This window comes from Aspergillus brunneoviolaceus, assembly GCF_003184695.1.
Source record: "Aspergillus brunneoviolaceus CBS 621.78 unplaced genomic scaffold BO95scaffold_53, whole genome shotgun sequence".
NCBI lineage: Eukaryota > Fungi > Ascomycota > Eurotiomycetes > Eurotiales > Aspergillaceae > Aspergillus > Aspergillus brunneoviolaceus.
Genome location: NW_020290783.1, coordinates 250,099 through 271,372, shown reverse-complemented (window position 1 = coordinate 271,372; position 21,274 = coordinate 250,099). Strand labels below are relative to the sequence as shown.

At 58.3% G+C, this 21,274-nt stretch overlaps 10 protein-coding genes across 10 annotated transcripts; 4 read left to right on the top strand and 6 right to left on the bottom strand.

Moving 5' to 3' along the window:
* Positions 1–565: 565 nt before the first annotated feature.
* BO95DRAFT_368474 (putative MFS transporter) lies at positions 566–2,142 on the top strand (the record flags this gene model as incomplete). Its single annotated transcript, XM_025582830.1, has 2 exons — positions 566–788; positions 851–2,142. The coding sequence occupies 2 exons, from the start codon at positions 566–568 to the stop codon at positions 2,140–2,142; spliced, it is 1,515 nt and encodes a 504-aa protein (XP_025440060.1).
* A 701-nt stretch (positions 2,143–2,843) lies between these two features.
* On the bottom strand, positions 2,844–5,131 carry BO95DRAFT_445095 (MFS transporter). Its single transcript, XM_025587061.1, has 4 exons — positions 4,623–5,131; positions 4,183–4,548; positions 3,180–4,133; positions 2,844–3,105 (listed from the first exon to the last, which is right to left on the bottom strand). The coding sequence occupies exons 1-4, from the start codon at positions 4,962–4,964 to the stop codon at positions 3,052–3,054; spliced, it is 1,716 nt and encodes a 571-aa protein (XP_025440059.1). The 5' UTR covers positions 4,965–5,131; the 3' UTR covers positions 2,844–3,051.
* A 923-nt stretch (positions 5,132–6,054) lies between these two features.
* Positions 6,055–8,163, top strand: BO95DRAFT_207737 (putative MFS quinate transporter). The gene is made up of 4 exons (XM_025581087.1): positions 6,055–6,457; positions 6,511–6,700; positions 6,750–6,878; positions 6,934–8,163. The coding sequence occupies exons 1-4, from the start codon at positions 6,183–6,185 to the stop codon at positions 8,011–8,013; spliced, it is 1,674 nt and encodes a 557-aa protein (XP_025440058.1). The 5' UTR covers positions 6,055–6,182; the 3' UTR covers positions 8,014–8,163.
* A 132-nt stretch (positions 8,164–8,295) lies between these two features.
* On the bottom strand, positions 8,296–10,379 carry BO95DRAFT_207694 (thiolase). The gene is made up of 3 exons (XM_025581086.1): positions 10,062–10,379; positions 8,889–9,842; positions 8,296–8,778 (listed from the first exon to the last, which is right to left on the bottom strand). Exons 1-3 carry the CDS (start codon positions 10,191–10,193, stop codon positions 8,578–8,580), a joined length of 1,287 nt encoding a protein of 428 aa, XP_025440057.1. The 5' UTR covers positions 10,194–10,379; the 3' UTR covers positions 8,296–8,577.
* A 186-nt stretch (positions 10,380–10,565) lies between these two features.
* BO95DRAFT_483982 (putative RNA binding protein) lies at positions 10,566–12,214 on the bottom strand (the record flags this gene model as incomplete). Its single annotated transcript, XM_025590321.1, has 1 exon — positions 10,566–12,214. Exon 1 carries the CDS (start codon positions 12,060–12,062, stop codon positions 10,566–10,568), a length of 1,497 nt encoding a protein of 498 aa, XP_025440056.1. The 5' UTR covers positions 12,063–12,214.
* Positions 11,909–12,859, bottom strand: BO95DRAFT_445092 (uncharacterized protein). Its single transcript, XM_025587060.1, has 2 exons — positions 12,113–12,859; positions 11,909–12,048 (listed from the first exon to the last, which is right to left on the bottom strand). Exon 1 carries the CDS (start codon positions 12,372–12,374, stop codon positions 12,132–12,134), a length of 243 nt encoding a protein of 80 aa, XP_025440055.1. The 5' UTR covers positions 12,375–12,859; the 3' UTR covers positions 11,909–12,048; positions 12,113–12,131.
* A 930-nt stretch (positions 12,860–13,789) lies between these two features.
* BO95DRAFT_445090 (Gfo/Idh/MocA family protein) lies at positions 13,790–15,397 on the bottom strand. Its single transcript, XM_025587059.1, has one exon. It carries the CDS (start codon positions 14,936–14,938, stop codon positions 13,853–13,855), a length of 1,086 nt encoding a protein of 361 aa, XP_025440054.1. The 5' UTR covers positions 14,939–15,397; the 3' UTR covers positions 13,790–13,852.
* A 417-nt stretch (positions 15,398–15,814) lies between these two features.
* On the top strand, positions 15,815–16,978 carry BO95DRAFT_368434 (magnesium transporter CorA family protein; the record flags this gene model as incomplete). The annotated part of the gene is made up of 2 exons (XM_025582826.1): positions 15,815–16,347; positions 16,399–16,978. The coding sequence occupies 2 exons, from the start codon at positions 15,815–15,817 to the stop codon at positions 16,976–16,978; spliced, it is 1,113 nt and encodes a 370-aa protein (XP_025440053.1).
* A 71-nt stretch (positions 16,979–17,049) lies between these two features.
* On the bottom strand, positions 17,050–19,073 carry BO95DRAFT_394209 (putative general amidase; the record flags this gene model as incomplete). The annotated part of the gene is made up of 3 exons (XM_025583688.1): positions 17,360–19,073; positions 17,210–17,297; positions 17,050–17,162 (listed from the first exon to the last, which is right to left on the bottom strand). Coding segments are annotated over exons 1-3 (1,626 nt in total), but the record flags the coding sequence as incomplete, so codon positions are not given.
* Positions 19,074–19,521: 448 nt separating this feature from the next.
* BO95DRAFT_483979 (monocarboxylate transporter) lies at positions 19,522–21,237 on the top strand. Its single transcript, XM_025590320.1, has 4 exons — positions 19,522–20,131; positions 20,200–20,454; positions 20,520–20,958; positions 21,036–21,237. The coding sequence occupies exons 1-4, from the start codon at positions 19,644–19,646 to the stop codon at positions 21,201–21,203; spliced, it is 1,350 nt and encodes a 449-aa protein (XP_025440051.1). The 5' UTR covers positions 19,522–19,643; the 3' UTR covers positions 21,204–21,237.
* Positions 21,238–21,274: the final 37 nt, after the last annotated feature.

Genomic DNA, 21,274 nt, shown 5'->3' with positions numbered 1-21,274 from the left:
CTCGTCTCTCCTCGTCTTCCTCTTCGGCTAACTGTCTGTGCTGGATTGATGTGAACTTTGATCTTCTCCCCGGATCATTGATTGGTTCTCAAGGGGTGGCTCCAATCTCTCCAGCCGTGATGATCGGGGGGGAAGTCACACGGTTGGGAGTCCCTGGACACGTGGAACGGCCTTTCACTGGATGGAACAGGAAGAGACTCTTTGGGCCCTCGTAAAGAGATGCTTGGCAAAAAAGCCATGATAAGAACCGCGCAGACTAGCCGCGCAGACTAGCCGATGCCCGTTATAACCATGACGCGGACATCCCGACTATAATTCTATCTTGTCAAGGTGCGAATTGCAAAGTCTGGACCGCTTGTGATTATTGCCGCTTGAAATTGCCGCTAACGAGCAGTGAGAAGGCGAAAGAAAGCTATAAAGTGGTCGAGTTGGGACAGTTGGTTGTTGGTTGCTAAGGTGGTGCAGGATCTCTCCTCCGCGCTTTCTTTCCTCCTGCCTCCCGCCTCCCTTTCCATCTTCCCCATCTTCCTCGAGCACCGTGACTTGAACGATGCAAAAAGATTCAATGGCTTCTGAGAAAGGCATCACCCACCACCAGGAAGACGTCTTCACTCAAGATGCCTCCAAAGCCGCTGGTCAAGGCCTCGCAGCCACTGATCAGTATGGACGAGCGTTGATCGAATTCGATCCAGCAGCAGAACGCCGCCTGCGCCGCAAGATTGACCTGTTCATCCTCCCCACTGTTTCGCTCATCTACCTCTTCTGTTTCATCGATCGAGCCAATATTGGTAAGCATTGCCTGCCCCACAGAGGATACAATGCGCGTGCCTCTAACCACCCTCTACCATAGGAAATGCCAAACTGGCCGGTCTCGAGAAAGACCTAGGCTTCACAGGCTACGACTACAACATCGTCCTCTCAGTCTTCTACATCTCCTACATCCTCTTCGAAATCCCCTCCAATATCGCTTGCAAGTTGATCGGCCCGGGCTGGTTCCTCCCCGCGGTGACCGTCGCCTTTGGCATCTGTTCGCTGGGCACGGCGTTCGTCCAGAACAAGCAAAGCGCCGCCGGGGTGCGCTTCCTTCTTGGAATCTTCGAAGCAGGCATGTTGCCTGGCATCGCCTACTACCTCTCGCGCTGGTACCGTCGCAAGGAGCTGGCCTTCTACTTATCGCTGTACATCGTGATGGCGCCGCTGGCGGGGGCGTTCGGCGGGCTGCTGGCCTCGGCGATCCTCAAGATCGACCACTTCGGCAGCCTGCACACGTGGCGCATGATCTTCGCCATCGAAGGGATCATTACGATCGGGCTGGGGCTCCTCGCATTCGTGACGCTGACGGACCGGCCCGAGACGGCGCGGTGGCTCACGCAGGAGCAAAAAGACCTCGCCATCGCGCGGATCAAGTCCGAGCGCGTCGCGACGACCGAGGTGCTCGACAAGATGGACAAGGCCAAGATGATGCGGGGGATCTTCAGCCCGGCGACCCTCACCACGGCGTTCATCTTCCTGCTCAACAACGTCACGGTCCAGGGCCTGGCCTTCTTCGCGCCGACGATCGTGCGCACCATCTACCCGACCAGCAGCGTCGTCTCGCAGCAGCTGCACACGGTGCCGCCCTACATCGTGGGCGCCTTCTTCACGGTGCTCTTCCCCTTCCTGAGCTGGCGCTTCGACCGGCGCCTGCCCTTCTTCGTCCTCGCCCCGCCGCTCACCATCACGGGCTACATCATGTTCCTGGCCAGCACCAACCCGCAGGTCCGCTACGGCGCGACCTTCCTCATCGCCGCGGGGGCCTTCAGCTTCGGCGCCCTCTGCAACGCCCACGTCTCGAACAACGTTGTCTCCGACACCGCCCGCTCCGCCGCCATCGGCACCAACGTCATGTTCGGCAACGTCGGCGGCCTCGTCTCCACCTGGTCCTTCCTCCCCTCCGACGCCCCGGACTACCACATCGGCAACGGCCTCAACCTGGCCACCGCCTCCATGACCCTGATCCTGGGCGCGCTGATGTGGATGTGGATGCGCTGGGACAACCGCCGCCGCGAGAAGATCGATATCGATCGCGCCTTGGCCGACCTCTCGCAGGAGCAGATCCAGGATCTGGACTGGCGCAACCCCGCCTTCAAGTGGAAGATGTAAATGGTTTCCCTGGGAGTGTTGTTTGGAGCTGGAGAGACTGGCTGGGCGGGTCACGGGTGTTTCGGTTGGGTGTCACGGGTGTTCTGGAGCGCAAGCGTTTGTGAAGTTTCTGTATGTATGTTAAGTAACTGTTTGATCACATGTCCTCCGGACTGAGTACTATTCTACATGTTATACATCCAATATAAATATGCTAATTCCAGGTATACATTTCAAAACCGTTGACGGGATCCAGACTATCGGAGCGGCATCCCGGCAGGCATTGCACTACCTACAGTAACCTCACGAGCCAACGAATTGACTGGACCAGCGCCTCCAATTCAATATAGCAAGTCATCCATTCTATCAAGTCGGTGCACAATTCCTCTCTCGCGACATCCCTCATTCCATCGATTCTACCGACGAAGTAAACATTCTGCAGTCCCGAACGGTTCTGCTTTCTTATTGAAGTGATTATCATGCCCAACCATGACGAGGTGGATCCTCAGAAATGCATGTCAGAACAAACGTCACTTCACAGAAGATCCATCGAAAAGGGTATAGCAGAAACGTAGGGTATTGTGTAAATCCGTCGGATGACCACGATCCGGCAAACCGAGACTGGCACTCGTTATGGCGTGAGGTTGCCGTAGTGAAGGTGGATACGTGATGCAGATTAACCAATAATCTAGCTAGTGTTATATGGGCGGCGTACAGTTAGCTTCCCAGTGCGATGTGTTGTCATCCATAACGTATTGTACATTGGTCTCTATAGAAAAGGAACTCTAGACCCCATTTTGAAAACATGCATATCTTACAGGCTGTGTGTACTCCCCAGAGAATTGCACAGCATATCATGCTCGACAACTACCCCTCTATGCATCTATTGCTTCTATTATCTTTTCATTCGCGCAGGACGCTAACTCGGATTTATATATCCTTCCTCGCGTACCGACTGTGCTTCTTTCGCAACGTCTCTCCGTACTAAACACAAACGCGTCAGTATTGTGACCAAGAAGCTATCGATCACCCGGGCGGCGGGAGAGGAGAAAGCTTACCTTCATTAAGACATACGGAATCGGGATAAAGACAATCGACAAGAACGCCAGGGTGGAGCTGGCCCACCCCACGCCCAGATTCTTGTACATGGCCGACGCAAACAGGGGGAACCCCGCGCCGAACGCCGACCGGAACAGGTCGTTCCCCGCCAGGACCGACGCCGCGTACGCCGGATACGCATCAGGCAGATAGTTCAACACGGGGTTGAAGAGCAGAAAGGCGCCGAGGCCGAAGAACCCCGAGCCGACGATGGGCATGATCCAGTGGATGTCGGGGCGGGCGCTCCAGCCGAACCAGAACAGGCAGATGGGAATGCAGCAGCCGCCGACGATGGCGGGCGGGAGGCGGGCCTCCGGGGCGATGTTGCCGTTCTCGTCGAAGCGGGGTTCCAGGTATTTGTGCATCCACCAGTAGTACGGGGGCAGCACGAGGAGGACGCCCACGAGGATGCCGATGAAGGCGAGGCCTTCTTGGCCCAGGTTGAAGCCGTAGATCTCTTCGAAGACGATGGAGAAGGACTCGAACCAGACGTACAGCAGGCCGTAGATGAGCGCGATGTAGAGGTTGAGGAGGAAGACCATGGGCTCGAGGAAGTTGAGGGTGAGCGGGCGAACGAGCGTGATCATGATCAATTCGCGGCCCATCAGCCCCTCGCTCTCGATCTCGGGCTCGCATTTCAGGTTCTCGCGGCCCGTGAGTTTGCGGAGGCGACGGGCTCGGCGGTACAGGATGTTGGCCGACGAGGTCTCGGGCAGGAGAAAGACGAGCATCACCAGCGAGAAGCCCGACAGCCACATGAGCTCCCAGATGGTCCAGGTCCAGCCTTTGGCTTGCGCGGCGAATCCTCCAACCAAGGGTCCGATGACGGGGCCGCACACGGCGCTGATTCCCCAGATACCGATCGCGTAGGCGCGTTTCGCGGGGCGGAACATGTCGGAGATGGTTGCGCCACCCTGCTCAGAGTTAGTACTTATTCTGTCTTGGAGATGGGTAGGAACGCACGGTGGCTAGGGCGGGAGAGCCGAAAAACCCCGTCAAGAATCGAAACGCCAGCAACGTCCCCAAGTTTTTGGCGAGCGCGGTGGGCACCTGGAGGCACACGAAGATGATGAGGGTGGCGATATAGACAGGATTGCGTCCGATCTGGGGCACCTCGCTCATCGGCGACCAGATCAACGGACCAAGTCCGTATCCCGCGACGAAGAGCGTCAACCCCAGCGTGGCAGCGACTTGGCTGATCTGGAATTCTTTGGTGACTGTCACAATTCCCGGAGTAAAGATGGAGCTCCCGATGTAGACGCTGAAGGTTAGGAGGCAGATTTCGAAGGTAACGAACACCTTCTTCCATAGGGGCCAGTTCTGAGGATTCTGAGCCGATGTTAGGTTGGCCTGTGTGCAACATGCGTGTGCATGTGTGTGCATGTGAACGGATGCGCACATACCTCTTGATCATTCTCGTCCCACCAGTCGATGACATTGACGTCTTTGCCTTTCTCGGGATTGATTCGTACGCCCGTCAAGCCCTGGAAATTGTGGCCGCTGTGTTCCCATGCCGTCGAGGGGATTCGAGACAGGTGTTCACGGGGAGAGTGGTAATCTTCGTCGGGGACATTGATGGCCGAGTCGACTCGACCTTCGTGAGCCATCTGGCCTGATTTCTCCAAGCTGATATATCGCTTCCATAGTTCCGGATCTCTTTCTTCAGAGTATCGAAAGCAGCGATTTCTGGTGAGAAGGCGGATGGCATGGCCAAAAACCGAGTCTTGGATGAGAGTAGCGGCCATTGCGCAGGTCGGTCGGTTGATCGATCAGGAAAATGCAGAGACCCTGAAGATCGCTCCACCCAGACCCTTTGGCCGGATCCTTTTATAGTATCCATGATTTTCAAGTTTCATGACGATGATGATGATGAGAGTTGGTGGTGGGGACTTGGAATGGAATGCGAGTCATGGGTGGTGATGCGAATGATGTAATGGAAGGATGATGCACCGGTGATGGAAGAGATGGAACATGTTTGTCTGGTTTGTTCGAATTGCTGTTTGCTTGGTTTGAATCATCACTCAGTGGAAGTCACTGACTGATTTGGTCCATCTGTATGTACTCTGTACAATTCACCGCATCTTGTCTTACACTCCCAGTTTTCAAACCTACTACAGAGTAGTTGATGCGCACAATCCCCCACTTCCCCACTGGCCTGTCCCGGTGGGAACATGTTTGTTCTATCGGTCAGAATTCACCCGCACCCTTCTTTGTCTAGGGACCACTCAACTAACCCCAAACAGAGCAATGCGTTGCTGATCGCTACTCCGTACCACGAGGTGACATTAAAGACTACTGCGTCGGTGGAATTTGGGTGAGCTGTCCGCATTAACGCAGTCCATCTCGCGTGACCCGCCCCCAGTCCCACGCTTTCCCCATAATTTCCCCGGTCAAGGCGGGTCTTCCCCGGGTTTGTGCCGTCCCATACACCCTCATTTGCTCGGAATTCGTGCGCGGAAGTTGACCGAACCTCCCTTAGCCAAGCCGACGCATGCCATTTCCCCGCCTGTCGAAGGATGCAACCCTCTCCATCCGGGGTAAAGACCTCGCAGCGGCCCCAAAGGTCCCTTTGCTAGAACGTGGGGGAGTCTGTGTCCGCCAGTCAAACAGGGCGTTCCAGTGAATTCCCATTGATAAGCTCCTCGTGAAAACTCGGACGGCCGACAGGGGACATGCCGGATTACACGCTCGGCAACTTGCGTTTCCTCCTCTAGCCCATGCATCCACAAGGCAAGTTGGTCAGACGATCATGATGATTGGTGGCTCTCATTCACAAACTTCTCGCTCATTCCGATGCACCCCACACTACCGTAGTTGGTGTGGTACAGGCTCATCGCTCTCTCGGGGTGCATCCGCTTTTTGACCCTATATAAACGCAACGAGACGCACGCCAATGTTTCCGGTTCCCATCATACCTTTCTGTTCAAACAGTACTCTCGCTGGTTGCGCCTGTGTGCCCTACAATGGCTGGCTCCAAGAAACCGGTCAATATCTTCCGTCTAAGGAACCTCGGCGACCCAAAGGAGATCTTCAATTGGAAGTTATGGTTCGCCGTTCTCTCCTTTGGCCTGATGGGCGCTGCTCGCGGGGTGGACGAGGGGTTGATCTCGGGCGCTTTCAACTCCGCCGACTTCAAACGCACTATCCATTACAGCTCATATAGCGCGGTCGAACAGACCAACATCAAGGCGAATGTCTCCGCTATGGTGCAGATTGGGTCGGTCGGTGGTGCTCTTTTGTAAGTCCTCTGGCCCAACCAACGCATTGGTTCATCGCTCATACGCTGTTCAGCGCTTTCCTCGTTTGTGACCGCATTGGACGCATTTGGGCTACTCGTCAACTGTGTGTCTTGTGGATCATCGGCATTGCCATCTTTATGGGAGCCAATGGCAACCTGGGTGCGATCTATGCCGGTCGCTTTGTGGCCGGGTTGGGCGTAGGACAAACGGTCGTGGTTGGACCCGTTTACCTGGCTGAGATTGTGAGTGAGGGCCAGAACATGGATTGCAAACCCGACTAACCCGTTGTAGGCGCCTGCATCTATCCGAGGCTTGTGTACCTGTGTCTTTACCGGATTCGTCTATCTCGGCATTGTGCTCGCCTACTTCACCAACTACGGCTGCCAAGTGAACCTGGGAGACAACACCCACAAACGATGGGTATGCCACCACTGCACCCACTTTCTATGACTGCAATGCAACTGACTGGTCGTAGGAAATTCCCACCAGTTTACACATCATCTTCGCCGGTCTGATCATCATCCTCTCGTTCCTCCAATACGAATCCCCCCGATTCCTGATCAAGAAAGGCAAACCCGAGCAAGCCCTGCGTAACCTCTCGCGCATCCGCAACCTCCCACAAGACCACGAGTATGTCGTGCGAGAGATCACCGCCATCCAACAAGCTCACCAGGCCGAGCTGGAAGCCACCATGGGCGCTGGCTGGCTTGGCATCCTCAAAGAAGCCTTCTTCATCCCGAGCAACCTATACCGCCTCTACCTGGCCGCCATGGCCCAGCTTCTGTCGCAGTGGTCCGGCGCGGGCTCGATCACACTGTACGCGCCGGATCTCTTCAAGCTCCTAGGCATCACCGGCTCCAACGAATCGCTCCTCGTGACCGCCGTCTTCGGCATTGTCAAGCTCGTGGCCGCCATCATCTGCGCACTCTTCCTCGTGGACGTAATCGGTCGCAAACGCGCCCTGCTGCTCGGCATCACCCTCCAGGGCATCGCCATGGTCTACATCGCGGCGTTCCTGACCGACGTGCCCCAAATGGGCATCGACGACGCCTTCGTCCTCCCAGACTCGAAAAAGGGGATCAGCCGCGGCGCGATCGCCATGATTTACATCTCGGGCGTCGGCTGGGCCCTAGGCTGGAACTCGATGCAGTACCTGCTGACGGCGGAGCTGTTCCCGCTGCGCATCCGCGCCCTCGCCACCTCGGCCGCCATGACCCTGCACTTTGTGAATCAGTACGGCAACTCGCGCGCCGTGCCCAACATGCTGCTCGCCACCCCCGCCGGCGGCATCACCCCCAAAGGCACCTTCTGGTTTTTCGCTGCTGTCACCGTGCTCGGCGGCGTGTGGGTGTGGTTCAGTGTCCCCGAGACGGCGGGCCGCAGTCTGGAGAGCATGGATCGCCTGTTCGAGTTGCCGTGGTACAAGATCGGCCGGTACGGGAACCGCGACGCCGAGCAGCGCGATCTGGTCGTCAGCGAGAAGCAGGAGCACGCGGACGAGCATTTCGGGACCGCGACGCACGAGGAGCGGGCGGATGTGGCGGCTAAGGTGTGATTCAGTCGGTCTTGGTCTTACGAATGGATCTTGTGGTGAGGTGGTGTGGCCTTTGAGCCGATACAGAATTCTTTACTATCTTGTCACTCGCGGGATTATTTGCATTGGAGTCTCGAGTGGCTGGCCTTTAGCCTCTGGTGCTTACCACCGGGTCCCACCGGAAATAGGTCGGTAGGTCATATACGTAGGCATGTCTCAATCTAAGATACCATAGTTACTGCCTGTACAAGACGCAATGCAGCACATATACCTGTGCATAAGAACCGATCCTTAAGCAGACCTCCACGGCTACATGCCCCATGCCCCATGCCCCATCCACCCTTCCACAATTCGTCTACAACCCTATCACTGACGGCAAGCGAACTACATCCACCACATTTCCACGTGAAGCTAGCATTACTCCCAAGTTTCGTCTCTTTCCAACAGGAGTGTACACGAAGCGACGCCGGTTCGTCGTAGCGCTCAACGCCCATGTACATGAACACCAGCCGCGATAGTTATTGTTAATCGAGTCTTGCTGTCAGACCATGCCATTGCATCTTGTACAGTACACAGCTACAGTACCTACTCCACGCGCTCGACGCGCTGCACCACCATCGCCGTCGCCGCACCGCCCCCATTGCAAATCGCGGCGACGCCATACTCGCCCGGCTGCAGCTGGTGCAGCAGGGTGACCAGGATGCGCGACCCGGAGCTGCCCAGCGCGTGGCCGAGCGAGATGGCGCCGCCGAGGGGGTTGACGCGGGCGTTCTCGAGGCCGAGGATCTACGTAGATTGCGTTAGCAAAGTCCAGTTCCTTGAAAATCTCACCACGATAGCCTCTCCCGCGCCAGATAGCGAACGTAAACGTGAACGTAAACGTCAAGTAAACGTACCTTCTCATTCGCCTTGATAACGGCGGCGAACGCCTCATTGAACTCCCACACCGCCACCTGCTCCTTGGAGATCCCCGCGCGCCGCAACGCAATGGGCACGGCCTTGGCCGGCGCGACCGGGAAATCTACGGGATCGACCGCGGCATCCGCGGCGGCGACCACGCGCGCCAACACGGGGTTGCTGCCATCGCCGGCATACTCCCTGGCCAGATCCCTGGAGCCGAGGACTAGCGCGGACGCGCCGTCGTTCATGGTACTGGCGTTGCCGGCGGTGACGGTGCCCGAGCCGTCGCGCAGGAAGGCCGGCTTCAGCGCGCGCAGCTTGTCAGCCCTCAGATTTTCGAAGCCCTCGTCCGTGTCGACGACCGTCTCCTTGCCTCTCTTATCCCGGACGGTCACGGGAACGACCTCTGCCGCGAACCGGCCGGACTGCCACGCGGCCTGCGCGCGCTCGTAGCTGCGGATCGCATAGTCGTCCTGCGCCTCGCGGCTGACCCCGTGCTTCTTGGCCGTCGTCTCCGCGCAGATCCCCATGTGGATCTGGTTGTACACGTCCCACAGCCCGTCCTTGATCAGCCCGTCCTCCAGTTTTATTTCGCCGAAGGGGGGCAGCTGCGCGCTCCGCGGCAGGTAGTACGGCACCCGCGACATGTTTTCCATCCCGCCGGCGATCTGCGCGCGAGAGAGCCCCAGCTGGATGTTCTGGGCCGCGAGTGCCACGGCTTTCAGGCCCGAGGCGCACACCTTGTTGATCGTTGTGCAGTCGAGGGAGGGCGGGAGGTCGGCGAAGATGGCCGCTTGGCGCGCGGGCGACTGCCCCATGTTGGCGGACAGGACGTTGCCCATGTAGAGGTCTGTGAATTCGGGGATGGGGACCCCCGATTTGTGGACCGCGGCGCGGATGGCGGTTGCGCCGAGGTGGGGGGCGGAGATGGTGGCGAAGGGGCCGTTGAACTGGTTCAGCCTCGGTTAGTGGTGGTAAATGGAAAAAAAAGGGGGGGTCTGGGGGGTTCTCCCCCCATGCGCTTGAGGTTGGGGGATGAGGGTAGGGTGGGGTGGTGCTGGTAAAGAGGGGGGTATGGGGGTCTCCCCCATGATCGTCAAGGGTGGATGGTGACTGAGGATTGTAAAAGTGGGCAGATAGGATGCAGAAATGTAGGAACAAGAGCTTACCTTCGCAGTTGGCGTGCGAGCTGCACTCAGAATATAGGCTTCTTCGATCTGAGAGGGCCGGGTGGTGTGGAAGGCGCGCTGGAACTGAGGCCGTGCGGGGAGGGCCCGCATCGCACGAGTGGTGCGCTGCATGATGACAGGGCGGATGGATTACAAGCGAGAGAGAAAAGATAAATTTATGACAAAAGTATTATGATTGATGTAGGAGAGTGATTAAAGTGAGTGTAAGTGTAAGTCAAGAAAAAGCAGGGTGAGGGTAACTCCTCAGGTATATCCAGATATTAAATGAATGAAGTCCGCCTCCGCCCGCCTGTAGCCGCTGAGCCGCTGCCGAGGTAACCCCATCACGTGCGGGGTCACATGCGGGGTCGGCCTTTCCTCCGAATTCCTTCCAACACTTCAAACATAGGAAAACCACAACACAGATGACCGAACGAAAGACCGAAAGACATATGAAAACGTCCCACAAAACACCAACACCTGCAAAGCCAACATCCAAGCCAACTACCGCCATCTTCCCAACCTCGACCCTCCACTCCGATCGTCCTCGTCCGCAATCCGCTCATCGCCCGGAAACATCGGCCAACAATCCGTCATCGAAGCGCGCGTGCGCGGTCGGGCCCGTCGCTGCACTATGCGCGGACTCCTCGCAGCCTCGTCGCTACGACGCGCAAACGAGCTCTCCAATACTCGGGACCCTCGCTCCCTCAGATCCCGCCTCCCCTCCTGAATAATGCGCGGTCGTGCTTGTTGCAGCGTGTGCGATCGGGGCGCCGATGGCGTGGGTCGAGCCCGTGAGTCCAGACGCGTGGGATAAGGCGAGGCCGTACGAGGGCGGACCGGATCTCTGGATGTCATGCGCCCACGGCTGGCGTGGGTGTCCAAGGAGCGACTGCGGCGGTTCATCGGGCGGATGGGGATTCTGCTGGGTGGGGGGCGCGTCGTGGTTGGGCGCGTGGGGCTGTCCTCGCCGGAACTGCCTGTCGTCGTGTCCTCCACCGGGCTGTTCTCGCTCGAGCTGGGCGGGAGCTGCTCCAGATTCTCGGCGAAGTGGACATGGCGCGTCGGGGTCATGCTTCGACTGCTCTGGGGCGGAGAAGCAGTCCGGAGTCGCGGCATCCCTGGCGTGGAGCGCGTCTTGCGGATGGGCTCCCGCTCCGCCACGGGGGAGCGCGGGCGCGGGGGCCGGGTCCGTCGCGGGGGAATGGGTGGAACGGGTGAAATCACCCGGGCGGCTTGAGACCGGGGTTGGCGGATCTCCAACTCCACTGTCGGTCGGGCGGGTTGAGAGCGAGAACGAGGCCGGAATACCTGTTTGATTGCACGCGTCAGACGATTCTTCTGCGAAGGGCTCGGGCGATGTACCACTTCTGGATCCATCGTGATTGGCGATGTGGGTCGTCTGGGTTGAGTGACGAAGATCTGCTTGAACACTCGTGTCAGCCGTCTTCGTTTGGAAGGGATCGAGGGAAGTCCCACTGGTGACGGTGTGGCGGGTCGAGGCCGCCCTCGAGGCAGGCGTTCCTCGCGCAGAGCTCGCGCCCCTGGACGTGGAGCGGCAAAGTGAATCGCCGGTGGTGATCGCGAGGGCGTCGATCTGTACGAAGTCTTGGGTCGCATGGGCGACACCAGGTGGGGCTCAGGGCGACGGGGAGGGTCGACCACGACGGGCGTGCGTTGCCAGGGCCGGCCGCGCGGCCGCTGGGGTGGCAGCGGCCGCCTCAGTTCATCGTCCGACGAGTCAGGCTGCCGTCGGAGAAAGGGAAACCGAAATTTGAAGCTTCCACTACGTCTGCGGGTGAGTGGCCTCGGCATACCGTGCGGGTCGTCTAGGCCCCTCATATTCGTGTTTCCTGGCACCTCGCGGCAGTCTCGTTCGATACTGGTCCGTGTTTCTTTGCGGCAGAGTCTGATCCAGCCTCGGGGACAGCGCTTCACGTTGCGCTCGATGCGCCTAATCCCCCCCGGAAGGACTTCGATGGTTTCTCTGATATGGCACATGATTAGCAGAGACTCTCTCAGACCTGCCGTGTACTGGGGTGGGTGATTACTCTATGACAGGTAGGTAATTCAAATGTGATGCTGATTGTTTCTAGCCGAAGGGCCGTAGGGCGGCCAGATATACTTGCCGGGGGGAGACTCGCAGATGAAACCTGCCCTCACAGACAAAGAACGCGCACCGGCATCGTAGAGCAGTGGGGACAATAGGCGTGGCCTCCGACCTCTTTGTGTAGACAGCGGCGTTGTCGCGACAAGGACAACGAGGATGAGCGTGAAAGCAACCAACTCTTGTTGTTCAGTCCCGGGCGACATGTGGTAGGAGTCATGGGTTCACCGCGCCTGATAGAGAAAGGAGGAGCAGAACATACGAGGCATAGGTTGGTTCAGGTGGTTAGGAAATCAAAAGACAAAAGAGATAAAGAGTGGGTTCTCGTCCATAAACAAGGGGAAGAGTCAAAGACATTATATCTCCTGGCCCATCATCGAGCGCACATGGAACGGGAGATCACCGGATTCGAGCCCTGGGCTCTTTTTGTCTTCCTCTCCAGCCTTCGTGTGGCTGAGCAGGGTGAGTCGGAGTAGCTTCAGGTGTAGGTGTAGTAGGTGTGGTATAGTAGGCACCAGACCATACCTATTCCAAGCTAGAGGGGAGTCATTCATGTCTACTTCGTATTGTGGGATTGTCGGTGAGTGCTCGGCATATTGCTGTAAGTCCCAGCCTTACGAAAGAGGTAGTTAGTACTTACTTAGTACAGTAAGTAGGTAAGTTAGGGAATGATGGAAAAGGTGCAGTGCAGTGCAGTGCAAGTGGAGGTCAGGTCACCCGGGCTCTCTCTTTCTGACCCTCCTATCATCCAGCCCGAGTCACCCGGGCAATTGCAGTAACCAGATGACATGACATCACCAGCCTTTTTTGTTTCCCTTTTTTGTTTTTACGGTTCGTCCTATTTGATTATTTGGGCGGTGAGGGAATGACCAGGATATACACTAAGAAAATCACCTGCATTGCGTAGTACACCAGAAGAGCCTCCTCATTACCTCTCTCTCTCGTAGGTCTTATGGCTTGAGTGAAAGATGGAAGAAGAACCTGCGGCCGGCCCTGCACAGGCTGCACCCGCGGCAGCCTGCAGCCACCAACAGGATCAATACCTAGACGCTTGATGGTTGGTTGGTTGGGATCGCTGGGTCCCTGACTCTCCCCTGCAGTGTATACCGTCATACCCTAGCTAGTCAACTCCCTATAGAAACCCGCTAAGAATAAATTGGAAGAAAGAATTACCAGGCAGCGATTGTATACTGGATATAGTCCTTGCGGTAGCGTACTATAGGGGTCCGTTGTGCCTGACCTGGCCTGCCCTGCCCGAGCCACAGTTCGTATCGCAGCCACAGCCTCGTGGTGTGGCGCTTGGGGGATGGGACTCTGGCCAATCACCGATGGGGTTGGAGGGTTGTTGGGTTGATGGGTTGTATGTGTGGGTAAATTGTAAGCAGCATGTTGGTTGCATGCCGGATCGGTCCGGTGCGTACTACGACTTGTTCTTGCGGCTTTGGGTTGTTTGTGGGCTGTGGATGGTGGTGGTGGAGATGGATGGCGGGAGGATGAGGTGGTTATGGGAGGAAGGGGATGGCGCAGTTGCTGAGCCACGATCCTTCCATACTCACTAGTCTAAGGGTGATGACGGATAATTGGATTTTCTGCGAAGAGGAGTGGACACGGGTCCTTGGATGGGTAATCAAACAATGGCATTTTGAATGACTACACTACAGTTACTGAAGTACCCAGACCGATGCTAATTCTCCACATCCACCACCTGCCCCGTCCGCAACGCCCGTCCGATCGCGTCCACTACATCCAACGCCCGCAACGCCTCTGCCCCCGAACACACCGGCTCAACCTTCGCTTCCAACACCTCCACAAAATGCGCCAGCTGCAGCGCGAACGGCGTCTGCGTCGTGTCCACCGCCGCCCGCTCCACGGCCAACTCCTCGTTCCAGCTGCGCTGCGCGCGGCCCTCGTAGCTCCACAGCCGCATGTCCGGCACGCTCAGCGACCCCTTCTGTCCGAAGATCCGGTAGAAGCCTTCCCCACCACCCCCCGAAACCTGCGGGATGAGCGGGTTCTCGCCGGTGCCGGCCTCGAAGCTCCACGGCGCCGGCGTGGCATCGCACACCAGGAAGGTGCCTACCACGCCGGAGGCGAACCGCAGGGTGATCGCGGCGCCTTCTTCGGCGTCGTGCGGGGGAGACGGCCGGGTGGAGGGCGTTTTCTCGGCGAAGACCCGCGTGATCGGGCCGAAGAGGTAGTGCAGTAGGTCGATATCGTGGATCAGGTTGATGGAGAGTACCCCGCCGCCTGTGGTGGTGCTGCGGCGCCAGTCGCCCGGCGGGGCGAAGTAGCTGTCGGGCTTGTACAGGGTCCAAAGGCCGTTGAGCGCGATGAGCGGGCCCAGGGCGTTGCTGGAGAGGAGCTGCTTCGTGGCGGTGATGTAGGGGTTGAAGCGGCGGTGGTGGCCGATGAGCAGTTTCGGGGATGACGGGGTGAGGGTTGACAGGAGGGCGCGGGCCGTCGCTGGGTCGTCGCTGATGGGCTTCTCCAGCAGCACGTGGATGCCCTGCGCCAGAAGGTCGGTGGCGATGGGGATATGTGTGTGGTTAGGGGTGCAGACGATGGCTGCGTCAGGACGCGGGGTGGAGGGGCTGGCGAGGAGGGCGGCCACGGAGGGGAAGTAGGCCGTCTGCAGGGTCTCGGCCGTTTGGACAGCGTTGGGGGAGGGGTCCACCAAGGCAAGGAGGTTGGTGTTGGGGTTGGCCTGGACGGTTTGAGCATGACGGGGGCCAATGAGGCCGGCCCCGACAATGATGATATTAAATGGCATACTGAAAAATTTGGGGATGTGGTTGTTCGGAGGCAGAGTTGCAGGGGCAGAGCAGCTGGGGAGCAGCTAGTTATACCTCGTCCATGCAGTTGGGTCCGGGGTGACCGATGGACCATGGGGTGGGTCGTTCCATGACATGTCTGACTCACAGACCTTGGTGTCTCCGGATAATCGGATGGAGATTGGGATAGCCAGAGGCAGGGACGAGTCGTGTCTGGGCCTGGTGGCTAGACGAGATCTGGGGATGAGCTCTTAACCGGGGTGTACAGCATATAACGTACTCGACCTTGGTTCTTGATGCAGGTGCAGTAGATGGATACATCTTCGTTGTGATAGTAAATGGTATAGTAATGATAGTATTAGAGAGCGATGACTAGTATGGACACCGAGATTGTAGGATTCTCATGTATGAGTTACCAACCACTTTTGAAGTGATGGCACAAAGCAGATAGTAAAAAGAGAAGAAAGCAAGTGCCGAGAGCAGTCACCGACCCAGTCACCGTCCCAGTCACCGTCCCCGCAAAAGCCGGGCTCGCCAAACCGGGGCCGCCAAACCGGGGCCGCCAAACCGGGGCCGGGTCGGGACTGATGCCTCAGGCGCGCGCCGGATGTTTGCACTGTTGCATTGTTTATTGCTTTTGGTACCACGGAAAAGTCTTGGCTTCCCTCTTCAGAGTCTCCTCTTGGCATCGACACTGCCACTCTCCCTCTCCCTCTCCCTCTCCCTCTCCCTCTCCCGTCTGCAACCTTCCTGACTTCATTCAAGGGATGACAGTCCGGTCAGAATGCCCCTGATCGTTTCGTGGAGCAACCATCTGTTGATGTCTTTCACCTCTTCATCTTTCACACCCGACTAAAAGCCTGACGAGGCCGATCATGGCCGCGTCGACCCCGGATTTCCGCCCGGCGGACGACTCGGCCGCCCCGGCTGCGAAAGAATCCTCTTCCCTGAACTTCTTTACCACCAAGCTGGACTTTTTTGTCCATGCACCCAGCCTGGACGATCTCTGTGGTATCTACAACCCAGTGGTAGCTCTGCTCGAGACGGGCGTCCATAATGGCCTCTGGTGGCTGGACGTGACCGCCGCCTCCGATGAGGACATCGAGACCCTCGCGCGGAGCTTCGGTCTCCACCCGCTGACCGTCGAGGACATCACGCAGCGTGAGACGCGCGAAAAGATCGAGCTCTTCGACTCCTACTACTTCCTCTCATTGCGACCCCCCAGTTCCCGCAAGACCGACGACGGCGTGTGCATCGTCTCCCACAACCTCTACGCTGTCGTCTTCCCGGAGGGGGTGCTCAGTTTCAACTTCGGGACCAGCTTGCACGCTGACCACGTCCGGAATCGTATCAAGGAACACCGGAGCCATTTGGCGTTGACCAGCGATTGGATTTGCTATGCTATCATGTACAACCCCTCCCCGTATTTCCTTCTTCAAAGCTAACTCTACTTTCCTAGTGACGCGATTGTCGACGGCTTTGCCCCGTTCATCGCTCGCGTGGAGACCGGTGTCGACCTGATGGAAGATCACATCGCCGTGACCCGCCCGGACGAGATTGGACTGGCTTTGCAGCAGATCTACAAGTGGCGCAAGGAGGTGATTCAGATCCGACAGCTGCTGCATGACAAGACGGATGTGATCCGGTGTTTTGCGCGCCACTGTGATGCGCTGGCGGCTACGTCGACCCAGGTGGCTCTGTATCTCAGTGACATCCGCGACCACGTGCTGACCATGATGGCCAATCTGGAGCAGGCGGAGCAGATGCTCTCGCGGTCGCAGTCGAAGTATCTGTCGCAGCTGCACTTCGACTCCGGGCGCATGCGCAATGAAATCGCCACGGCGCTGAGTCGGTTGACCGTCGTGGCGGCGACGATCGTGCCGATGCAGTTTATCACAGGGCTTTTTGGGATGAACGTCATGGTGCCTGGCAAGTCGCCTGGAGGCCTGGCGTGGTGGTATGGGATTCTTGGGGTTATTTTGGGTTTGATTGTGCTGTTTCTCCTTGTGGCTAAGAGAATGAGGTTGTTTGATCGATAATCTACCGGGGAATAGCAAGCTACGACAGCCATCCACACCCTATCCATTGACCAGCCTGCAACCGTCTAGTCCTTCCTCAGAACCGCCTCTACCAAATCCGCCTGTCGTGCCAGCACCTCTTCCCTCAGCCGCCGTCCGACCAACTGCACATGACAAGGCGCACCTTCTACTTCCTCCGGCCGATCTGCATCCCATCAGTTGGAGTGTCATCGTGGTGGATGGAACACTCACAAGGGGGTCGATATACTGCATCCTGTCTGAACCATTCCCGATCGGCAGCAGCATCGGACCTGCCGAACGGCAGCACGCAGCTCGGACTCTGTACGCGATCAGCACCCAATCCCCCTGGTGTCAGGACAAGGATGTTAGAGTAGAACATACATCCACCAAATTCCAAAACACTGTATACCACACATGACTATACGTATCATGCGGCAGGGCGCAGCTCTGGTACGCCGGCGCCAGGATCACATCCAGCTTTTTCTCCACGAACACCCGGCGCGTCTGCGCAGTGATCTCCGCCTTCCGGGCGGTCAGCTTGAACAGATCGCGCAGGGTCGGCGCTGGGTTTGTCGTGTTGGATCCATTGACAATGCCCACGGACGGAACGTGCGGCTCCCCCGCTGCATCCAGATGCGATATCGCGGTCCGGTCGGCGTCGAGGCCGAACAGCCCGAAGGCGATCTCATTCCCATCCTCCATGTCCGGGAACTGCGTAGTAATATCCACAATCTCGTGGCCCGCAGCAGCGAGCTTCTCGGCCGCCCGATGAAGGTTCCGCGCGATGTTGGGGTGCAGCGGCAGACCCGGGTGCGCCGTGAACAGCCCGATGCGCAGCTTCTCGCCTTCGTTTTGGTCGGACACAGCCCACGGTATGCCCAACGCGGTATCATCGAAGTCAAAAGGAGGCACATCGCAGACGGTCTTCATGAACAGATTCGCATCGCGGACGGAGTGACAGATGGGCCCGATCACCGGGGAAATCCCGGAAAGATACCCCGCGACGCCGGGACTCATCACCGCGGCGTGGGGCACGCGCCCCATCGAGGGCTTGAACCCGACCAAGCCGCAGCAGTGCGCGGGGATGCGGATCGAGCCCGCGATGTCGGTGGCGACGCCCAGCAGCGATCCGCGCAGGGCGACGAGGGCGCCCTCGCCGCCCGAGCTGCCGCCGGCGGTCAGCGTGCGGCGGTGCGGGTTCAGCACGCGCCCGAAGACGTTATTGTGCGAGTCGGCAGTCATCAGCGTCTGCGGGACGTTGGTCTTGACGTAGATGACGGCGCCGGCGGCGAGCAGCACGTCGACCAGCGGCGTGTTGGCCTTTTGGGCGGGTCGGTCCAGGAATGCGACGTAGCCCAGCGTCGAGGCCACCCCGGCCACGTGGAACATGTCCTTCACGCTGACGGGCAGCCCGTGCAACGGGCCGACGGGCTGGCCGGTTGTTGCGAGGTGTCTGTCTAGCTCCTGTGCGCGGGCGTGCGCTTGGTCGAACATCGTCTCCGTCAGACAGTTGGTTAGTTGCTGCGCGATGGCGGCGCGCTTGCTGAAGGCTGTTGTCACTTCGACGGCGGTGTAGGTCCCGTCTGCCAGCTGGGCGAGGAGCGTCGTGGCGTCTGCGGTCTCGGTGATGGCCAGCTCGCGCGAGGTCAGGAGCCCGCTGTCACGCGGGATGGAGAGGACATTCTCGGGGGAGATGGGGGAGGCGGTGGCTAGGAGGGCGGCGGGGAGGCGCCATTCGGCGGGGATCTTGGCCAGTGCTTCGAATTGCTTGGCTTGGACTTTTTGTTGCCAGGTTGAGATAGTCATGGTGTGTTATTTTTGTGGTTCTGAATGTGTAAGTATGAGGTTTAAGATGGGGAGGGGAGTAGGTGTAGATGCAGTACAGTGGTTGGAAAGGATGAACAGGGTAGGGTGAACGGCGTGCGGGGTGAAGAGGGGTTGAGCTGATCGTCGGCGAGACGGCCAATGCGAGGGTGATGTCACCCAGCGTCGAGGGGTAGTGACATGAGTTGACTCTGGAATCACTCTCTGCAGACTTGCCTTATCCTTTTATATCTTTTTTGCAGAGTAGCGATCAACTTGGAATGAGGTGGATGCCTGCATGTGAACGAAGTACACAGAGCAGGCATATGTGCATTCACATGCCCAGATGAGTAATTATGCACAGCTTGTGAATGAACCTTTCCACTTTATTTCAACCATGTGCTCGATTGCGCTTAGCAGTGCATTTGGACCGTCTTCTTTATCTTTGTACTTGTATTAGCCTTTATTTGTTATATTAAAACTATAATCTTTAGCAGTCTTTGAGCTGACGGATTAGAAAAAATAAAGTCCAGAACAGTCTCCAAGTCGTAGATTCTCGTGCATCGTCCACGCCCTTATCATGACATGCTCCACTTTTCCAATTTTGCACCCCAGACCCAGGTTTCCGGGTGGGCCACCGAGGGTAACCGACGAGATGTGAATCATCGCGAGACTTTTTGTACATTCTTTTAACCTCTTAAGTTTCTCTTCTTTATCACCGAAGTGCTACCACACTCAAATCAACTTCATCCGGTGGCCGCACAATACCTCAGGCAGCCACCACCACAACCCTCACATACACTTACACCTACACCCACACCTACACCTACACCTACAACACCATAATCCCCAGCTCGGCAAAATGGCCACAACCTCAACCTCAACAGCCGTAGAGTGGCAGACGGCCCCCGCAATCGAGCTGGAGTCGCGCGCCCCCAAACTCCCGCCCGCGGCCCCGACCTCCGCCACCGATGCGATCATGCAAGCGTCCGCGCAGGCGGACGCCGAGGTCCCCGACGGCGGACGCGGGTGGCTCGTGATCGGGGCGTGCGCGGTGCTGACGTGGTGGGTGATCGGGACCTCGTACTGCTGGGGGGTGCTGCAGGCGGCGCTGGTGGGGGAGCGGGTGGCGGCGGCGTCGACGCTGGCGTTCGTGGGGTCGCTGGCGACAGCCTGCATCTCGTTTTTGGGGATCGCCAACGCGCAGCTGATCCGGCGGCTGGGCACGCAGACCAGCGCGATGCTGGGGGTGTTTTGCCTGGGGCTGGGGTCGATTCTCAGCGGGTTCTCGTACCGCAGTGTGGCGGGGCTGTTTGTCACGCAGGGGGTCGTGTTTGGGGTGGGGATTAGGTTGGTGCTCCATCATTGACAGAATAAAAGGTATGGCGATGGCGATGGCGATGGCTGATACGTCTTAGTATGTGTTTTATGGTCGTCTCGACGATCCCCGCGCAGTACTTCAAGGCCAAGCGCGGCACTGCCAACGGCATCGTCTACGCGGCCGGCGGCCTCGGCGGCACCGCGCTCAGCTTCCTCATCAACGCCCTGCTCAATAGCGTCGGCACCGCCTGGACCTTTCGGGTGATCGGCTTCATGACCTTGGCCACAGGGCTGCCCGCCGCGTGGCTGGTGCAGCAGCGCGTTCCCATCCCACGGGCTGCCTTTGTCGAGTGGTGAGAACCCCCCTTTCCCTTTAACCCTAACCAACCCCCCGATCTAATGCTTGAATGTATCGTAGGCGCCTCTTCCGCGACCTCCGCTTCTGCCTCCTCTTCGCCGTCGGCGCCATCGCCACCTTCCCCCTGCTGGTGCCCCCCTTCTTTCTGCCCCTGTACGTCAACGCCCTGGGCATGGGCTCCACGGCCGGCGCCGGCGTCGTCGCCGCCTTCAACTTCTCCTCCGCTCTGGGCCGCCTCACCTGCGGCTTCGCCAGCGACACCATCGGTCCCTTGAACACGCTGTTCGCCTCGCTGCTGCTCTCCGCCTTGAGCATGTTGATCATCTGGCCCGTGTCGACGTCTATCGGCCCGCTCATCGTCTTTGTGGTGATCAATGGCATGTCGAACGGGGGGTTCTTCTCGACGATCCCCACGGTGGTCGGGAATGTGTTTGGGTCCGCGCGCGTGGGCGTCGCGATGGGGATGATTGTTACCGGCTGGGCCGGGGGGTATCTTCTTGTGAGTGTTTCTTTTCTTCCAGCAGAAGGGGGGTTGAGAGCTTGTGAGGGATGAGAGGTGTACTGACAGTGGGGCAGGGCTCGCCGATTGCAGGATACATCCTCGATGCGTCCGGGGGTGAGGGGGCAGGCACGAAGGCGTATCGGCCGGCTATTCTGTACGCGGGGTTCATGGCGCTGGCGGCGACGGCGCTGTCATTGGGGATTCGGGTGAAGACGAGCGCGAAGTTGGGGAAGAGGGTTTAAATCCGGGGGTAGGATGAAACCCAGAGCTAAATCTACAGACAGCTAGAGATTTACTTAAAACAGCATGCAAT